Source organism: Typha angustifolia, chromosome 13 (genome assembly GCF_048772165.1).
Source record: "Typha angustifolia cultivar Huaian chromosome 13, ASM4877216v1, whole genome shotgun sequence".
Lineage (NCBI taxonomy): Eukaryota > Viridiplantae > Streptophyta > Magnoliopsida > Poales > Typhaceae > Typha > Typha angustifolia.
Window position 1 is genome coordinate 4,503,193 of NC_133251.1, and position 20,207 is coordinate 4,523,399.

Below are 20,207 nucleotides of genomic sequence, written 5' to 3' on the forward strand. Positions count from 1 at the left end.
ATTCGTATTGGATTTGGATTTCGAATTCGGGTGGGCGAAGCTCGAGATGCCCCGCACTCTCGTCGAGAGATTCGGAGGAGCGTTCTTGCGGGTAATTTCTAGGCTGGTATGGAACGAGTCATGAATTTTGAACGTGTTTATTTGGCCTAGCTTTGCAGCTGCACTTAATCGGATCCTAAACGAGTTTTTGGACCTGTTAACCCTGGAGCATCTTGGGTTTGCAGAGCATTGAGTTTAGCTTTAGTCTGATTTGCAAAAATTAAATAGAAAAATTAATAATCACATATTTTGAAGTAAATGGAATAAAATGATTTTAAATATAAGTATATGAGAGTAAAATGTATTTAACTCTTAAATAAAATAAAAAGCTACAAAACCAGCTAGGCTAGCCTAAGGCACAAAGCAATGGGCTAGCTTTTAACTTTTCAAAGACCACAAATCAACTCACAAATTTGGGCCCAAAGGCCTCAACCCACTAAGAAAGTCATTTGGATTGGGGCATAATCCAACTCACAACATAGGCTAGGCTATAGGTCAAACCGCAACCAAATTATGGGTTAGGTTGTACCCTCCTAAACCTAACATGAGTAGAGCTGACACCAGCCCAACCCTACCACCAACGTGGGTTGGGTTGCTGCCCAAGGCACTAGTAACCTAGGTTGGGCCGCAACCCAACTGAAGCCCACGACTAGCTTAACCACACCCCCACCATGCCAACTCTCTCACTCAATAACAAATCGACCAAGAGGAAAGAGGTGGCTATTGGCACGCACCACTGTCGAGAACCAAGGCTAGCATGCAGATTGGCACCCAGGATGGCACCCAATGTATAACGTGGTTGGAGATGGAGCAAGGAGCCATCTAAGCCAAGAGAGCTCCATGATAGCGGTAGGGGAGGGTCATCGACGATCACTACCTTCGACAAGCCCACTCATAATACGCACATAGTTTACACGAAGTAGCGCATGACTAGCCAAGGCAATTGAAGGCGATCAAGCCCTACACCATGGTTAGCAACCAAGGGGATGAGTCGCCCAATAAATCCTGCCACGAGGGCACTAAAAGATGATAGCGAAAGCTTTGTCTCATAAAGAGAAATGTTTCCGAACAACTGAGGGGAGGAGAGATGACGACATTGGCCTAGAATCATCCTCGGAAGCTGTTGGAAGAGGCCAAGAGTCTGCAGAGAGCCACCACCGAGGGAGCTTCATGACGAAAAGCTCTCGGACTAGCACGGTGTCGACTCAAGGTTGCCGTCATGCCAATCGCCTAAGGAGATCGAAAAAAGAAAAAGAAAAGGGGAAAGTGCTAAAGAATGAATTAAACTGAAATTAACTATATAAGGTTGTAGAAGACTCACCACAAGTGATGTTGTCAATTTTTTTTTTGTAGCTGTTGTTGAGATTTTGTTGTGAATTAAATGAAACTTTTGTGTTTGTTTTGTTCTTGCTCTAGCTTTGCAAGTTTAGCCTAATTTTTAGAGAGTAGAAACAGTTTCCTTATCTAAATCGGATTAAATACTTTAGCTTTTGTGCCCGAAAAAAGAATTCTAAATTATACTTTCAAAAAAAAATTGTGTCCCAAAATCTTAATTATCCCATATTCTCTATGCGAACGTACAATGGTCTCATTAATATCGCCAGTTAGTGGGTCCAGTGAGATCCAATTGGAGACTTTATTAAATAAAGGGCTAATTACATATTCATTCACTGTATCATTACTTCGCCACATTGTCCACAAGCTCACAAGAACAATAAGAGAAAAAAAATTAAAAGAAAAATACACAATCACATTAAAGACAAGAACAATGAGAGAAAAAATTCAAAGAAAATTACACCATAAGAGTAATAAGACTAATAAGATCTTTTAGTTAAGTAACCGCGGGGAGGAGCGAAGCGAAAGAGTAGAAATCTCTTGGAGAGCTAGACGGAATCCCAGCCGTCGAGATCGACGTCCGGAATGGAGAGCTTCTTGAGTCGGTGGTGCTCCACCACCATAGCGAGCAACGAGCCCTCCCGGATCGGCGTCCCGGCGAACTCCGACGCCATCGCCAGCATCAGCTCCCCCAAACTCCACCCGAACTCCATCCTACCCACCACCCATCCCTTGTCGCCGTCGAACGCCGCGAATACGCCGTCCACCTTCACTTCCGCCGCAGAGAACTCGCCGGAGAAGAGCTCGGCCGCCAGTTCCTCGATCACCTCGCGCCGGGAGAGCAGCCCGTCGCCGTCGCAGTCCATGAGGGAGAACACGCGGCCCGCCGCAACGTCGAAGGCGGCACTGTCGAAGACGAAATCCGACACCATCGCCCCGTCGATCAACCCCACTTCCATCTCTAAACTTTCCCGTTCAACAAGAAGTTTGATGGACTGTCAGTAGGGTAATTGAGCTTTTATTTATAGATGATAGAGATTTACGAGTGCAATTAGGAGAAGGATTAGAGAATGTCTATTCGGTTTTGGAGTTAATCTCGGATTCGTAAAATATATACATATATTAGTATTAAACTAGAATCTTCTTTTGAGTTAAAATGTCGTTAAATGCCATGCATGTATCCTAAGAATCTTCTTTTGATTATCATAGGCTTTTTAATTAAAACTTAACTACATTCGTAATCTACTAAACAGAAGTAAGAAGTAAGTTTCATCCAATTTCGACTTACAAATTTTACTCAACTTGCGTACTCCAAACTAAATTATAATGGTTAGATTTGTCATTTAAAATTAACGGTGTAAATATTGTAATTGATGTTGTTCATGGTAATTTACTAATAATAATAATATAAATGAGTCGTCTGCTGTTATTCAGATCTAGCTAATGAGTTTCATAGTTGCCCATGATCACAACTTCAACAGAAGAGAAGAATTTATAGCTCTTTTCGTGTAGAACATGCATCCAATTCAACTCAAAATGGCAAGCCATGAATCCTAAGCTTCTCATGTCAACGTAAAATATATCACTCGAGACCTTATCGGGGCTTTCAACCCTTCCCTCAAACCCCACGTCCTCTCTCACTCAAACCTTGATCTCCTCCACCCACCACTTCATGTCTTTCTCTTTTGCATCTACTTCAACACTGCAACTGAAGATTTCAACTCCATCATCTCTCTCTCTTCGTCACCACCCTCCCGTCCTTACTCAACCACTTTTTTCCTTTTATTGGCCACATCGCAATGAACTCAAATACCAGCTTGCCGAAGATCAACTACAACAATGAAGGTGTCGTGCTGATCATAGTCAAATCCGAAGTCCCCCTGGGCGGTAGCGCTGTCAAGCTTGACAAGTGGCTCAGGCTCAGCTCAACTAAAACTCGAGTCTGGCTCGACTCAATCAGAGCTGAGCTGAACCCAAGCAACTAAAATCGGCTTGAAATTAATATCAAGTCGAGCCTGAGCTAGAGCCGACTCACTCAGGCTCAACTCGATAGGCTCAGTATAAAAGGGGTGAAATAAACCCCAAATCCCCACCTCCTCATTTGCTGTGGCGTGTCGGTGCCACCTCGTCCTCTTGGCCAAGCTACCATCGCTGTGCTGCCTCCTCCTCCTTCAGCAACGGCAAGCCGCCGCAGTGCCGCCTCCTTCTCCTTTTCCTTATTTGTCTTCTTCTTTGGCTTGGCTTAGGCTCGATCTGGTTTGGTCTAGCTCGGCTTGATGATAAGCTTATTTTAGGCTCAAGCTCGATTCAGGCTCGGTCTGGCCGAGATTAGGCTCGCCATTCTAAGGCTCAAAATTAATTTTGAGCTAGAGCCAGCTCGCTTAGGCTCAGCTCGTTTACACCCTTACTAGGTGACATCGAATTCTACGACGTAGGTAAACGTAAGTCCTTGAATAAGATCTATCTCCCTTACTCGACGACCCCTCCTCGTCTTGGTAAAGCTCATCCACTTCACCTTTGGCGGCTTCTCCGTCTCATGGAGCTGCAACTATCTACTAGTTGATGGCTTCAGCATTACCACGAATGTGTCCATGTGTCGAAGCTCACCCGGTCCGCTGAACTCACTCGAACCACAATCGCTCAGTCTTTGTTCCTTGCATGTTCACAACCTACAAGCCCTCGATGAACGAAATATTTACTCCATTAATCGGTGGTAACTTCATCAGTGTACCTAGAGGTGAAGGAGATTGTTTTTTTTTTTTTTTTGGCTCATGCCATGCCATTCCTATTGGATTTGGATTTCAAATTTGAGTCGGCGAAGCTCGTGATGACTAACACGCTCGTCGGGAGATTTGGAGGAGCATTCTTGCAGGTCATGGCAAGGCCGGGAGGGAATGAGTCATGGATCTTGAGCGCATGCATTTGGCCTAGCCTTATTGCTACACCTAATCTAATCCTAAATGAGTTTTTAAACCTGTTAAACCTGGAGCATCTTGGGTTTGCAGAGCATCGAGTTTATGTTTGAGTCTGCTTTGCAAAAAATTTAATAAAAAAATTAGCAAACATACTTTTTGAAGTACATAGGATAAAGTGATTTTAAATATAAGTACATGAGAATAAAATATATTTTGCTCTTAAATAAAATAAAAAGCTACAAAACCAGTTAGGCTAACCTAAGGCCCAAAGTAATGGGTTAGGCTGTAACTTTCCAAAGACCACAAATTAACTCACAAACTTAGGCCCAAGAGCCTCAACCTACTAAGAAAGTCATTTGGGTTGGGCCATAATCCAACCCACAACATGGGCTGGCTGTAGCTCAAACCACAACCATATCATGGGTTAAGTTGCACCTAGCACAAACCCAACATGAGCTAGGCCAACAACAGTCCATCCCTTCTACTAATTTGGGTTGGGCTACAGCCAAATCCACCAGCAACCTAGGTTGGGTTGCAAACCCACCTAAGCCCGCGGCTAGCTTAACCACACCCCTACCATGCCACCTTTTTCCTCTCACTCGATAACAAATCCACCAAGAGAAAGGAGGTGGCTGCCAGCAACCAAAGCCAGCACGCCAATCAACACCCACGATGGCACCTAATGTGCGACCCAGCTGGAGATGGAGCAAGGAGCCATCTCAACTAAGAGAGCTCTATGATGGTGGGTGGGGCAGGGTCATCGACAGTCACTGCCTCCGACAAACCCACTCATAAGACGCACATAGTCCACATGAGGTGGCGCATTAATGGTCGAGGCAACCGAAGGCAATCAAGCCTTACACCATGGTCAGCGACCATGGGGATGAGTCACCTGATAAACCCTGCCACGACAGCACTAAAAGATGATATTGAAAGCTTCTTCTCACAAAGCGGAATACTTTCGACCAACTAAGGGGAGGAGACGATGACGACATTGGCCTAGAATCATCTTCGGAAGCTGTGGGAAGAAGTGACCTCTTCTAAAGGCAAGAGTTTGCGAAGGGCCACTACCGATGGAGCTTCATGAGAAAAAGCTCCTGGACCAGCATGGTGTCGACTCAAAGTCGCCAGTATACCGATCACTCGAGGAGACCGAAAAAAGAAAAAGAAAAGAGAAAAATGCTAAAGAATGAATTAAACTGAAATTAACTCTACAAGGTTGTAAAGGACTCACCGGAAGTGATGTTGTCTATGTGTTTTTTTTTTGTTGCTGTTGTTGAGATTTTGTTGTAAAAATAAATGCACGAAGAGTTTGATTAAACTTTTGTGTTTCTTTTGTTCTTGCTCTAGCTTTGAAAGTTTAGCCTAATTTTTAGATAATTTAGCTTTTGTGCTGGAAAAAATTAATTCTCAATTATCCTTTCAAAAAAGAAAAAAAGTGTCCCAAAATCTCAATTATCTCCTATTCTCTATGCAAAAGTTCATTAGTCTCATTAATATTGTCAGTAGATCCAATTGGAGACTTATTTAAAAAAGGCGCTAATTACATATTCACTCAGTGTATCATTACTTCGTCGCATGGTCGACAAGCTCACAAGAACAATAAGAGAAAAAAGAAATTTAAAAGAAAAATACACAGTCATATAAAAGACAAGAACAATGTGAGAAAAAATTCAAAGAAAATTACACCATAAAAGTAATAAGACTAATAAGATCTTTTAGTTAAGTAACCGGGGGAAGGAGCGAAGCAAAAGAGTAGTAATCTCTTGGAGAGCTAGAAGGAATCCCAGCCGTCGAGATCGACGTCCGGAATGGAGAGATTCTTGAGTCGGTGGTGCTCCACCACCAGAGCGAGCAACGAGCCCTCACAGATCGGCGTCCCGGCGAGCTCCGACGCCATCGCTAGCATCAGCTCCCCCAAACTCCACCTGAACTCCATCTTACCCACCGCCCATCCCTTGTCGCCGTCGAACGCCGCGAATACGCCATCGACCTTCACCTCCGCCGCAGAGAACTCGCCGGAGAAGAGCTCGGCCGCCAGCCCCTCGATCACCTCGCGCCGGGAGAGCAGCCCGTCGCCGTCGCAGTCCATGAGGGAGAACACGCGGCCCGCCGCAACGTCGAAGGCGGCACTGTCGAAGACGAAATCCGACACCATCGCCCCATCGATCAACCCAACTTCCATCTCTAAACTTTCCCGTTCAACAAGAAGTTTGATGGACTGTCAGTAGGGTAATTGAGCTTTCATTTATAGATCATAGAGATTTACGAGTGCTATTAGGAGAAGGATTAGTGAATGTCTATTCGGTTTTGGAGTTAATCTCGGATTCGTAAAATATATACATATATTAGTATTAAACTAGCGAGTTAAAATGTCGTTAAATGCCATGCATGTATCCTAAGAATCTTCTTTTGATTATCATAGGCTTTTTAATTAAAACTTAACTACATTCGTAATCTACTAAACAGAAGGATTAGTGAATGTCTATTCGGTTTTGGAGTTAATCTCGGATTCGTAAAATATATACATATATTAGTATTAAACTAGCGAGTTAAAATGTCGTTAAATGCCATGCATGTATCCTAAGAATCTTCTTTTGATTATCATAGGCTTTTTAATTAAAACTTAACTACATTCGTAATCTACTAAACAGAAGGATTAGTGAATGTCTATTCTGTTTTAGAGTTAATCTCGGATTCGTTAAATATATACATATATTAGTATTAAACTAGCGAGTAAAAATATCGTTAAATGCCATGCATATATCCTAAAAATCTTCTTTTGACTATCATAGGTTTTAATTAAAAATTAACTACATTTATAATTTACTAAACTGAAGTAAAAAGGTAATTTTGGTTCGATTTTAACTTACAAATTTTACTCAACTTGCATGGTCCAAACTAAATTATAATGGTTAGATTTGTTATTTATAATTAACGGTGCAAATATTGTAATTGATGTTGTTCATTGTAATTAAGTACTACTACTACTAATAATAATCTAATAAATGAGTCGTTTGCTATGATTCAGATCTAGCTAATGAGTTTCACGGTTGCCAATTATCACAATTTCAACTCGAGAAGAATTTACAGCTCTGTTCGTGTACACCATGCACCCATTCAACTCAAAATGGCAAGCCATGAATCCTTCGCTTCTCACGCCAACGAAAAATTTATCACCAAAGGCCTTGTCAAGATTTCCAACCTTCCCTCAAACCCCACGTTCTTTCTCCCTCAAACCTTGATCTCCTCCACCCACCACTTCAAGTCTCACTCTTCTACATCTACTTCGACTCTTGTAACCAAAGACTTCAACTCCACCGTCTCTCTCCCTTCGTCACCACCCTCTCGTTCTTGGTCAACCACTTTCAACAAGAATGACCTTTTACATCCTCAAGCTCTTTCGCAGGCTGCATCGCGATGAACTCAAATATCTACTTGCTGAAGATCAACCGCAACAATGAAGGTGTTATGCTGATCATGCCAAATCCGACGTCCCCTTGGGCGGTGTCAAATTTTACGACGTAGATAAACGTAAGTCCTTGAACAAGAGATCTAACTCCCTTACCCCGGCAACTTCTCTGTCTCATGGAGCTGTAACCGTCTACTAGTTGATGGCTTCAATATTATCATGATCGTGTCCATGTGGTCGGAGCTCGCCTTGTTTGGCGAACTCACTCGAACCACAACTACTCGTTCTTCGTTCCTTGCATGTTCACAACCTACAAGCCCTCGATGAACAAAACCTTTACTTTATTAACCGGTGATAACTTGATCAACATACCTAGAGGCGAAAGAGACCAATTTTTGGCTTGTGCCATGCCATTCCTATTATATTTAGATTTTGAATTTGGGTCGGTGAAGCTCGTGATGCCCGCATGCTTGTCGGGAGATTTGGAGGAGCGTTCTTACAAGTCATGGCAAATCCAGGAGAGAATGAGTCGTGGATCTTAAGCGCGTGTATTTGGCCTAACCTTGCTGTTACACTTATTCGGATCCTAAATGTGTTCTCAAACAAGTTAAGCTCGGAGCACCTTGGGTTTGCAAAGCATCAAGTTTATATACATCGATTCAGTATTTTTATTAAGGCCACAGTGAATTAAATCTCATTTAATAATAAATTAAAAAAATAATTTATTTATATAAAAAAAATTAGAACAGTGCTAGCCTGGTCAAAAACTCAAAGATCATGCTCTGTTATAAGATGTCGGTACGTGCCAGTAGTAAGGAATTGCCGGTTCTCTTGTACTCGATAGAGCACAAAGAGCGAGCGAATGCTCGACCTTCTCCTCTCTCCCTTCGCGCCCGCGCCTTTTCCGAAACCCTAATCGCTACTTTTTTGAACCATCCCCTTGTCTCCTACTCCCCGAAACCCTCCCCTTGAACCCCTTCTACTTCGATCCTGTGATTTCTTCTTCCGATTTCGTCGATCGGGTGGTGTTTTCGGGCCATGGCATCGGGGAAGAGGGAGAACGAAGCATCCGGCCATGGCATGGGGGATCAGAGAGAACAAGTAGGACATTCTTGATCTTTATTGCGGCTCTTTGTTTTTCCTTCTTTTTTTTTTCTTTTTGGTATTTGATTTTCTTTATGCGGTATCCCTAATTCCTCTGCGGCTTCTAATTTTCATTACCTCTCAATTATGTAAGCTATTCATAATATAAGGAAGAAAGGTCGCATCTTGGATTTCCTTTTCGCTTCCGTTATTTTTCAGAAATTTCTGTGGACTTGCAACTATTTTGTTTTTCCTTTTTTGAGGAGAAGGTCCGTAAACCGCTACTATAGCTCAAGAGATCATACAAAATCTAGACAGCAAAAAGTTTGCCCAGCAGACAAAACCTGCTTTGCCAACGCATGTGCTACATAATTGTTTCTCCTACTCACATGACCAATCCAATTCCCTAAACTGCTAAGAAGGTCCCAACAGTCTTCAATTAGCGACATCCCTTGCCTCTCCTGCAGTTCTGCGCTCCCATTGATGGCTTTCACCACTTATAAAACATCATTAAAGAGCCAACAGCGCCTCTGCCCACACTGGTGAAGAAGTTCCTCCAGACCTAACAAAATAGCAGAGACATCTCCAAAGAACGCATCCAGACACATACCAAGGAACAGCGACTTGCACACCACTACCCTGTTGGGGAACTCTAGAATATAGATAACACCACCACCACCGTGCCCTGCCCAGGCAGCATCCACCTGACCAACAACTGTAACACTGGAACATGGCGAACAATTTCTGCACTATTAGGTTGCTCACTATGGAAAACTAACTGGTTCCGAGCCTTTCACATCAGCTAGAGCATGATATGTCCATAGGCCTTAGGCCCAATGCCAATCCTACTTGGTTGATGCCAGCATTCATGGAATTGCTTACCATCAACACTAATGCTGGAACAGGCAAATAATTTATCCAATATTAGGTTGCTCACTATGGAAAACTAACTGGTTCCAAGCCTTTCACATTGGATAGAGCACGATGAAGTCCATAGGCTACCGTATAGGTGTCATCCACCACACTTCACCAGTCCTGCATCTACAAAAGAAAGTTGGTGGAGTGCTCTCTACACTCTTAGCTAGGGGACACATGAACCACGCTGCGATGGTGAACTTGCTCCAGAGTTTCATCATTCTCCTTGTAAAAAGGGCAGATAGCGTCAATACCAAGTAGCAACCTTGTCAGTCTCATTCTCAAGGGAAGAGTGCCTGCCAAATATCACCATGCAAATACTCTGACCTAAGACCTAATTTCTAGCTTCGACCAAATAAGATTCCACATCTTCACTCTTCCAATATCTGAGAATGAGCATGACCAGTGCCCCTTAGAGAGTTCCACAATATCCAAACAAGCTTGTCTTATCTATAGAAAGAGTTGGGGTTGAGAGCAAATTCCATCCCTGGCCATCTGTTTAGATAAGATCTTTCACTCTAATTCACCGAGAGAGAAGTGCAAGTTCTTTAGATCCATCCCCAAGCACCCACGGGTCTCCAATGATGGACACCATCTCGTCATTTCTAATACACCAAATGAACTTCTCTAGAGGGTGTCCCTCTGATGGAACATAGCCTGCCAACTCCAAGTAGGCCGCCCACCCTTCTTAGCTTGCCAAAAGCTACAGCTCGGAAAATATCTATTTTTTATTAAGAAGCCGACATTTGAATTTCATGATAAGAGCCTCGTTCATAACCTCCACTTTTGGATAGCAGCTCCATTACTATCCTTGGATCGATAGATTGTTGGCTAAGCTTTAAGTTACATGTGCCTAGCTTCACCTTCAAATCCCACCAAAAATCTCTAACCAGACCATCACTTTTTAGCTCCTTTGGAAAGAGGACATTAGACATGTAGTAGTTTAGGATCGAGCACAACGCTGCTTTGATTAGGACGAACCTACTTGCACGTGAAAGATTTTTTCCTTCGACCTTGCAACTTTGCTCCTTATCTTGTCTAAAACAAAGTTAAACGCCTTAGTTTTGGACTTAGGGTTAATTAGAGGATTTCCTATATATTTCTCACATCCTTTAAGCTCGTCATGTTAAGGATATTTAGATTCTCCTGTGTTGTTGAGAGGTTCATTTCTTAAGGATGATGGAGGACTTTTCATAGTTTAACTCTCGGTCTGTGTATTTATAGTAGGAGTCTACTAGGTGCATGTTGACCTTGAGGCGTTAAAAAGCATGGAAGGTAGCAGCAAGAAGGAATACTAAACTAGAAATCATCAGCTATATCGTCAATATTCACAATGGTAGTAGGTAGGCAGATATAAGCCAAGGCCATACCGTGCATGGTACTAATCAAGTTTCAAAAAATTGGGATTGGCCTTTCGAAAAAACGATACGTAACGGTTAGATCGGTCATATCGGTTGTATCCGTCGCCTGGATCGGATTAGACTTTTTAATTACATAAAATTTTAAATATTATTTAAAAATACAGGAATTTTTTTAAAAATTCAGGAAAAATATAAAAAAATAAGAAAATAAAGGACAAAAATTATGATGCAGTGGAAACTAAAAAGAAGAAGAGATTAGAAAGATAGCGAGTGGAAGAGAATCAAACAAACTAAAGAAAAATCATGGTGCAGTGAAGAAGAAAAGAGAAGAAAAATGGCGAGAGTGGAAGAAACGAAAAAAACTGAGAGAAAAATAAAGAAATAAAATTTAAAAATTATATATCGGAGTTGTTGGAGTTTGTCGGAGCTAAATCTCTCCGTAAGAGAAACGATGACTATATAGTAAAGAGAGAAAAAGAGAAGAGTGAAAGAGAAATAGCAAGAGTTCAGCGACAAGCCGGCTTCAATGAAGCTATTGGCATGGAATTGTTGAAGGAGAGGACCCTCTACAATTGGCAACCTTAGAAGAATCCTCCTCAACTTCAGTGTCAATATGGTGTTCTTATAAGAAATGAAACAAAGTCTAAGGAAGTAATCAGGCATCCAATTTTGTGCAACTCTTAGGTGGTTCCTTCTGTGGGGATATCGGGGGACGGGGGGTTGTGGTTGCTCTGGACCAGAACCCCGACTTGGCGATGTTTGAATTGGACACTAACCACATTAGCTTGAGTCAAAGGTGAAGGGGAGTGAAAATACTGTTTTGTTGCTTGAATTGGACACTAACCACATTCCCTTGCAACTATTTTGTTGCTCCATCTCTTTTTGTGTATTTCAAATTTGGAGTTTTACCATAGAAAATAACATTTTTTATAGTGGCTAATTTTTTTATTACATAGATTTTGTAACTAGATTATCTTAAACTTCATATGCAGGTGGATGCTGCAGTTCTTCAATATCAGAATCAAAAGCTTGTCCAACAGCTAGAGGCCCAAAAAAATGAAACACACTCGCTTGAAGGAAAACTAAAGGAGTTGAGGAACAAACAGATTTCTTATGAGAAGACTCTGATTTCTGTGAACAAAATGTGGAATCAGGTAATCCTGCATTTGTTTTTTATTTATGTTAACTTCCATTACTTTCTGTGTCCTACTCTTTTTGCCTGCTAAAGTTTGTCTGGATTTATGTTTTGTAAAACTACAGCTAGTTGATGATCTGGTACTTTTTGGGATACGTGCTGGTGGGGAGTTACATTGTTTACAAGAATTGGAACATGAAGATTACTCTATAGGTTCTAATTTTCTGTATTTTGCCTCATTCAACTTCAATCTTGGCGATCTGCCTAAGATGTCCCTTTTGCTTTATGTGAAGTGTTTCACTTGCTAATTGCACTTGTTTTCTTTTTTTCTAGATGCATTTGCATCATGTCCTCCGGAGGAGATATTTCTTTGTAGACTTTTAAAATCAGACCCTATTGAGAATATGACAGAGAATGGATCAGTAAAACATGTTCAAGAAGCCCTTGCTTTGCGTCATTCGGCAACCGTGAATCTGATGAAGCATCTCCAGGAGACTATTGCTGCTACAAGGGCTAGAAATGAGTGTTTGGCATCGGCTTCACAAGTAAAGATATCTTCAGAAGGTTGGAAAATGCTATCTCATGTTTCTTACTTTATAGGTTGGCCATCATATTTGCTAACTTCTTGCTTGGGCATCAAATGAATGGTTCTTTTGGTTATGATGTTATAGATGCTATTGTGCAACTGCAAAACCATAACAACTACTTGAGAGAGGTTGTTAAAAATATGCGTCAGGCCATTGATGTTCTTCATCAGAAGCACAACAAATTTGCAGATGAAATAAACAGTTACATTCAGAGCCATTCAACACAACAATCTGCAATAAAGCGCCTTTCAGGTATTAAAAGATGTTCTTCTGTTTTTAGCTTTCACCTTAAGATGTCACCTTTATTTTGTTATGTATCTGGTGAATTGCACTGATTCACATAAAGCTTATAAATTCATAATTTTCGCATAATTCTGAATAAATATGAGTAATTTTCTTATGAAAAACTTTGGCATCTAAATTTCAAATTTATAGGGATTTTTTTACTCCTGAAAAATAGCCTTCTCAATCTGAGTTGTATAACATTTAAAATGTTTTAATAAATAATAGATGCAAGGTACCTAATATATATGTATATATATACATATTGACAGTCTGTTTTTCAGTTACAAGAGGTTTAGCATACATACTCCTTTTTTCAGCTTGAACTGCATTATCACTTTTTTAGTGGCGCAAATTGAAAAAATGACCACATTTGTTCTCTCAATCTGAGTGTTAATTTCGTTGTATTGCTTGTCTAGATGAGTTGGAAGAACGCATGGGAGAGCTTGAGGAAAGTCGAAGAAAGCTAGTTATTCTACAAATGCAGAAACACGGAGCATCTATGATAAATGCTTCACTTGCAAATGCTGTGAATGGAAACAATTCACCTGATAAACCTACAGATAAGTCTAGAGGTTGGCAAGAGCTGAAAGACTCAGTTGAGGAGGCTAAGGTATAGATTAGAATGCCAATAAGGATAATTCTAGGGAAGACTTAATCATAAGTTAGATGCTATTGCAATTATTTTGAAGGTAACATCAATTTTCACGAGTTTTTCCTTGATTGAATGGCAGACATTGGCAAATAGCCGTCTTTTTGAACTTCAGGAAGCCCAAGAAGATAACTTGATCCTGTCCAAGCAGCTGGAAGATCTTCAAGTTAGTATTTAGTAACTAAGTTTGCTCCTTTTAGTAATATTTTCTGATAGGTTTCAATTTCTTAGTATCTCTCTTACCACTTTCAATATTCATGTGTAGAGCCAGTTGAAGGATGATAAGCATGTAATCTTATCAAAACCCTACTACCTACTCAATGATCAACTCCACCATCTAAATGTAGAACTTGAACGATACAAAGGATTGATAGAGTCCCTACAGGTAATTTTTTAGTTTTTTGTTTGTTCTGTTGGTTAATTGCTGGTACGAGTTCATGATTCTGTTCCATACTTATATAAGTCAGGCTGACAGGAGCAACATAGTGCTTAGGGAGAAAGAATTGAACATGAAAGCAGAGACAGCAGACGCTATTAAGATGTCTATTAGCAATTATGAGGCTAAGATTGAATCATTGGAGCTTCAGATTCAGAAACTTATTGATGAAAAAAATGATCTTGAGATTAAATTGGAAGAGACAACACAGGATTCAGGTACCATTTGAATCTTTTTTCCCTAGGCTGCTGTGAAGTCTCCATGGCTTCACAGTTTATGGTTTTTAGTCTTTTGACTCCTATGAAAACCTTCATGACCATTTTTCGTTTTAAATTTGTCAAATCCAGGTAGAAAAGATATCAAGGATGAGATTCATGTGATGGCTTCAGCGCTATATAAAGAGATGGAAATGATGGAAGCCCAATTGAATAGGTCTAAGGAAGCAGCTTGTGAAGCAATTTCGTTACGTCAAGAGGCTGATTCTTTGAGATCTTTGTTAAATAAGAAGGTACTAGATCAATGATATTTCTGCATTCTGTTATATTTTAGATAACCCTGAACTTGTTATGTCCTGTTATGTCCTCCTTATTGCATTAACCCTTTTTATAAAATTTCTATGACCTTTTAGGAAGCAACACTTTTCCACTGTGACCGCATTATTGGCACCTCTCAATGTTCTTTTAAATGTTACCTGTAACTTTTAGATTTAACTGACATTGGATAGTCTGCCTGATCCATGAATATCTATTTTTTTTGCCTTTTATAGTTTTATCTCTTCAGATTGTGATATTCTAGTATTCTGCATTATCATTCAGTTATCTTTCTGTTTTTCTGTTCTTTTAATTTGTTTGAATTCAATTTACCCTGTTTACTGCAGTTTTCGGCATTTTGCAACCAGTTTTGGTAGATCAATATGTTTTTCTTTAACAGAAAAATACTTCTTATATTTAAATATCTCCCATGATTCTAGATTGTAGAACACAAAATCTTATCGGCTAGATGTGCTGAACAACTTGCTGAGACAAAGACTCTTAAAGATCTGGTATTTATTGTTTTGCTCTGATTCTTTATTATATTTTGTTCTACAGCTACTAACGTGTATAATTTTTCATCTTTTTGTGAATTTGAATTTTGGAGAAAAAAAGAAAAAGAAAATGGAGAACTTCTTTACTGTAAATATGGGCCTTACATTGAAAATGTATCTGCAGATTGAGAAATTGGAAAAGGAAAAACAGGAGTTGCAAATTTTCTTGGATATGTATGGACAAGAATGTTTTGATACTAGGTATGTGAGAAGTTCATACCTACTTTACTCATGAAGTTTGATAAATGTTTACTCATGAAGTTGAGAGACTGTAATTGTCAGAAAGCAGATAATTTTTTTTTGTGTTTTCCTTTTGTCTCCCTTATTTTCTTTTCTCACCTTTAACTGGAATTCTTTATATATATATAAATATATTAGTGATAATATTGAATGGTCTACTTCTCAAGCAGAGGTTTCTGTTAAAAGTTAGAATCACTTAGTTTTTCCGTATATGTCAGTGTTACACATTGTTATGCATATCTGTAGTTATGTTTGTAAGTAAAACCAAGTATTATACAAAAGATAACTATTTAAGAATAGCGATGGTATAACTTCAGATTCTTCTTATACAAATTTTGGAGCTCCGGAGATCTCTCATCAGAAGGTTTTCAGTTGTCTATTCTTTATCTTTTCATATTTAAGGGATGAAATGGAAATTTTTTGCCTTTGATATGTTGTGTAAGCATCATGTATCTCTTGAGTTTAAAGAAAGACTTATGAGTATAGCTAAAGGATGTTGAATATATTATTGGGATTACTATAAAAGCAACACAGGAAATGTGTGCTATACATAAGTTAGAGGTAGCACATGTAGAGGTTTAGTTATGTGATAATCAATTGAAATGTTTTAAGCATATACAGAGGAGACCATATACTGATTGGTGGAGTGAATTAATTAAGTAGAAGGTGTAAGTGGTTAAAAAAGGAAAGACATGATAGCATATAATTTAAGAACCTTTAGAATTGAAGAGAAGAAATGGATCCATATCACTGACATCCTAGAGAGTTGTTAGTCGATATATTGCATCAGCTTTGGAGGTTTAAATGTCATCTAGGCCAATACAAGTTTGGAGTTGGAGATGCAGTACAAATTTACCTGTTCATTGTTCATCGTGTTATGTGTCATTTGCACTGATCAAATATATTGCTGTTAATTCAGAATTTAACCAAATGAGAATGCATTGTAAGGAAGTGCAATCTAGGGTCATGATTTTCAAAATATTGCATTCAGCATGACCTGAATTTTTATTCTTAGGACTACATAGCCAAATTGTGCGTTCTATTGCTCTTTATGCTATATTTGCGAGTAAAGAAGCTGCATAGTACTGTAGTAATCTACATACATCTGACTCTGACTTTACTTTCTAACTGCGTCCAGAACTTTAATGGAAATCAGAGAATCGGAAAACAAAGCTCGGATGCAAGTTGAATATTTGAAAGCTAATCTAGATGAACATAGCCTTGAGTTGCGAGTGAAAGCAGCAAATGAGGCTGAGGCTGCCTGCCAGCAAAGGCTTTCAAATGCTGAAACTGAAATTGCAGATCTAAGGGCAAAGTTAGATGCTTCTGAAAGGTTGGACATACTCTCCGCATTATTATAAATTGTGTTAAAGAAGTTTACTTTGTTGGACTGCACCTAAATTCTATCACAGTCTAGCTACTGCAGCTTTTAGCTTTCATGAAATTTTCTTGCAGTATATGTTAAGCGTATAATATTGTTCACAGTGGATTATTTCTTTTTAATTGTATAATCTCTACCTATAGCAAAACATGAGAAGCGTCAAAAGTTTTTATAATGGATCTACCAGTTGATTAAGTTGGATATGAACCTTGTGATTTTTCCCTTTGCGTATTCTAGTTAGTCTTCGCTAGATATTGGTCATGAGTGTGAGCGAATATCTGTCATGGTAAGCATGCCTTTACTCATGGTGGCATGGTTGAGGCATCTCTATTCATCAGTTGAAAAATATTAGTATGATAATGTCAGTTGCGAGAGTGGTCTGTATTACCAGATGATGGTGGGCTTCAATAACCCTTATGGAAACTTGTCCTGCAGTAGGGCCATTTTTCGAAGTTTATTAACCTTTACTGTCTTTCAGATGTTTGCTTACTATTACAATAGGTTTTGACAGAGATGTTTTGGAGCTTAGAGAGGCCATAAGAATTAAAGACGCAGAACAAGAGGCTTACATGACTGAAATTGAGGTAATATGCTACCTAATGTATATTTCATTTTCTGTTCAGTCACTTTATGCTGTCATATACACTAATTCTTTTTTATCTACAGACTATAGGCCAAGCATATGAAGATATGCAGACGCAGAACCAACATCTGCTTCAACAGGTTGCTGATAGAGATGATTATAACATCAAGGTTTGTAGACATGTGGAATCATTCTTATATTTACCTCTGTAGTTCTAAACCTACTTTCTAGAGCAGCCAATAGATAATTCTTTTTGTACCAACTACTAGGGATCAGAATTTGGGTATGCCATCACACAAATGAGGTCTGATAGTAAATCTTGCACCATGTGGTAGACCTTTGTTATTATGTTGCACTGTGTTGTAGGTCATTTTACACACAGTATTATTTTAGTCCAGATGATTATTTAGCATAAAAAAATGGGTACCTATTATATAGCAACAGCATTGCATTTATATGCTCAAGTTATTAACTAGAATGTACCTTAGGACATGGGTACCTTTCCTCTTGTCTTGTTATTTCATGTCCCAATTAGTGTGTGTTTGGTTAACAAGAAAGTGCAGGGAAGAAATTAGTTTTGGGAAATGAGTTTCCAGATAAGTCACTTGTTAGACAAGTAATCGCGACTCATTAGTGTTTTCACAAGAACTGGATGTGCTTGGTGGAAGTGGGTATTATGGTAATTAATGATGACATACAACATATGAAGAGCTGGAAAGTGATCATTTTCCATCTTTAAAAAAGGAAGTGGAACAAGCCAAAATTTGGAAAGTTTGGTGGCTTTAGGGAAATGGAGAAAGTTATCCCATAAAATGAGGGACTTCCAGAAAGTTATCATTTCTCTTTCCTAATTTCGGTCAACTCAAATAAACTTTTAGTTACTCTATTTTTCGCTTGCACATCAAGTTGTGCCAGTGAAAAATAGACGCATTATTTACTGTCCTGATGTGAGGATTGTTCACTATACTAAGTAATTATAGCTTCCATCTTTCTAAGGGCTGACAATATTTTGAATTTGATTTGCCAATCATGTACGGCAGCTAGTTTCTGATAGTGTGAAGATGAAGCAGACCCATGGGTTTCTTCTTTCTGAAAAGCAAGCCTTGCTAAAGCAACTCCAACAAGTTAATGGCTCACTTGAGTTCTCCAAAATGAAACTTGCTCGTGGGGAAGAACAGGTGCTCTTTTTTTCAATTGTCATTTTTTTCATGTTTCTTCTTTGAATATGCATCAGCATTTTAAAGTGGTGTTATCTCACAGATAAAAGCGCACATGACCCAAGCTATTAAGGCTTCCTTGGAAAATAGGCACCTTGCCATCAATCTAGACAAAGCTAAGTTGGAGTTAGTTGATGCAGAGAAAGAGCTCAAGTGGCTCAGATCTGCTGTTGACTCCTCCCAGAATGAATATGAGAGGAACCAAAAGAAGATTACCGAGTTGAGGATGGAGCTAGAGCGTGAAAGGTGATGTTCTCATTTTTTTGTTTCTCACAGTTTATGCTTACTTTCCTTTAGATTCTATTTGATCTCTATCACCTATGAATAAGCAAATTAGTTTGTGCATGCAGAAATGAGAGAGACAAGCTTGAAGAAGAATTTGAGGAAGTGAAAAGCGAAGTGGTGGAGATGAGTTCTGAGAATGTAGAGGCTACTATTCAGAAGCTTCAGGATGAGATTAAAGAGTGCAAGGCTATTCTCAAATGTGGTGTATGCTTTGACCGGCCAAAGGAGGTATTGATAAGACACTCTAAAGATGAGCATATCTTAACTTGCTATTATTCCTAGATTCATGTATCAATTAGTATGCATATCTTCTTGAGAATTATGTCTATTTGAAGTTGTGTTCCATCCTAAGTGCATCATTCACTGTAGTCTAGTCCATCAACCGCAAAAGCTATTATTCCTGGTTTTTTTTCCTAGTTATTCTATTACAAGAGAGAATTTCCCTGTATTTGTTAGTAATTCAAGTTTCTTGGATGGTTTATTTTTATTGTTATTTCCTCTCAATGTATTTGTTGGAACACTTTTGGCAGGTTGTTATTACCAAATGCTTCCACCTATTCTGCTATCCGTGCATCCAGAGGAACCTCGAAATTCGTCATCGTAAGTGTCCCGGTTGTGGTACCCCATTTGGACAGAGTGATGTTCGAGAGGTGAAGATATAGCTTTTTTCTCTACTTATTTATACCTTAGGATGAGCCTGAAATCTGTTGTTTTGGTGCTTGTGTATAAAATTTTTACTCTGATCAATGAAAACAATCAGTATCGTTTAGATTGCAGCATTTTATTGTTTTCTTCTGCTTTTGGTGCAATTTTTTTCCTTGACCTTCTGTGTCGATGTCAAAGTGTTATCTGATCCTTCTTATCAATTCTGTGTTACAAAGAGGATTCAATCTTGCACAATTGTTTTTAAGTTTATATGTAACAGGGAGATAGAAATAAATTAGAGGATTTGGTTGGCTGTCAATGTTTCCATATTCTTCCTTGTTCCTGTAAGAGGACATCTGCCGGATAATATTTATGGCTGCGAGGGACCGGTAAAGAGTACTAACTGAAGGTGCTGTGGAAGAAAACCACCATCGATCAAATGGATTTGTGCTTCGGTATTCCTGCACAATAGACTTATTAGGGTTGTCAAAATTGGAGAAAAGGACTTCCTGGAATTCTCTGAAAGATGGGAACCACCCATTGCATCATTTCCAGGGTAGATTGCCGTATTTGTGTTTTATATGTTCATTACCATTCCCATAACTCCCCAGTTTTGCTGA

The 20,207-nt window shown here is 39.3% G+C and overlaps 3 protein-coding genes across 6 annotated transcripts; 1 reads left to right on the forward strand and 2 right to left on the reverse strand.

Moving 5' to 3' along the window:
* Nucleotides 1-1,922: 1,922 nt before the first annotated feature.
* On the reverse strand, nucleotides 1,923-2,333 carry LOC140775193 (uncharacterized). Its single transcript, XM_073118471.1, has one exon. The coding sequence runs from the start codon at nucleotides 2,331-2,333 to the stop codon at nucleotides 1,923-1,925; it is 411 nt and encodes a 136-aa protein (XP_072974572.1).
* A 3,730-nt stretch (nucleotides 2,334-6,063) lies between these two features.
* LOC140775194 (uncharacterized) lies at nucleotides 6,064-6,474 on the reverse strand. Its single transcript, XM_073118472.1, has one exon. The coding sequence runs from the start codon at nucleotides 6,472-6,474 to the stop codon at nucleotides 6,064-6,066; it is 411 nt and encodes a 136-aa protein (XP_072974573.1).
* Nucleotides 6,475-8,506: 2,032 nt separating this feature from the next.
* Nucleotides 8,507-19,906, forward strand: LOC140774358 (E3 ubiquitin-protein ligase BRE1-like 2). Of its 4 annotated transcripts, none has more exons than XM_073117322.1 (19): nucleotides 8,507-8,802; nucleotides 12,053-12,214; nucleotides 12,321-12,408; nucleotides 12,529-12,759; nucleotides 12,867-13,034; nucleotides 13,484-13,677; nucleotides 13,799-13,882; nucleotides 13,982-14,101; nucleotides 14,184-14,370; nucleotides 14,500-14,660; nucleotides 15,123-15,194; nucleotides 15,361-15,437; nucleotides 16,615-16,809; nucleotides 17,369-17,441; nucleotides 17,524-17,610; nucleotides 18,481-18,618; nucleotides 18,701-18,903; nucleotides 19,008-19,170; nucleotides 19,473-19,906. In XM_073117322.1, exons 1-19 carry the CDS (start codon nucleotides 8,740-8,742, stop codon nucleotides 19,602-19,604), a joined length of 2,598 nt encoding a protein of 865 aa, XP_072973423.1. In that variant the 5' UTR covers nucleotides 8,507-8,739; the 3' UTR covers nucleotides 19,605-19,906. The 4 variants fall into 4 exon arrangements, with proteins under 4 accessions (XP_072973423.1, XP_072973424.1, XP_072973425.1 ...); XM_073117323.1 differs by having other exon boundaries at nucleotides 13,988-14,101; XM_073117324.1 differs by lacking the exons at nucleotides 8,507-8,802; nucleotides 12,053-12,214; nucleotides 12,321-12,408; ... (2 more) ...; nucleotides 13,484-13,677; nucleotides 13,799-13,882 and having other exon boundaries at nucleotides 13,988-14,101; nucleotides 14,192-14,370.
* Nucleotides 19,907-20,207: the final 301 nt, after the last annotated feature.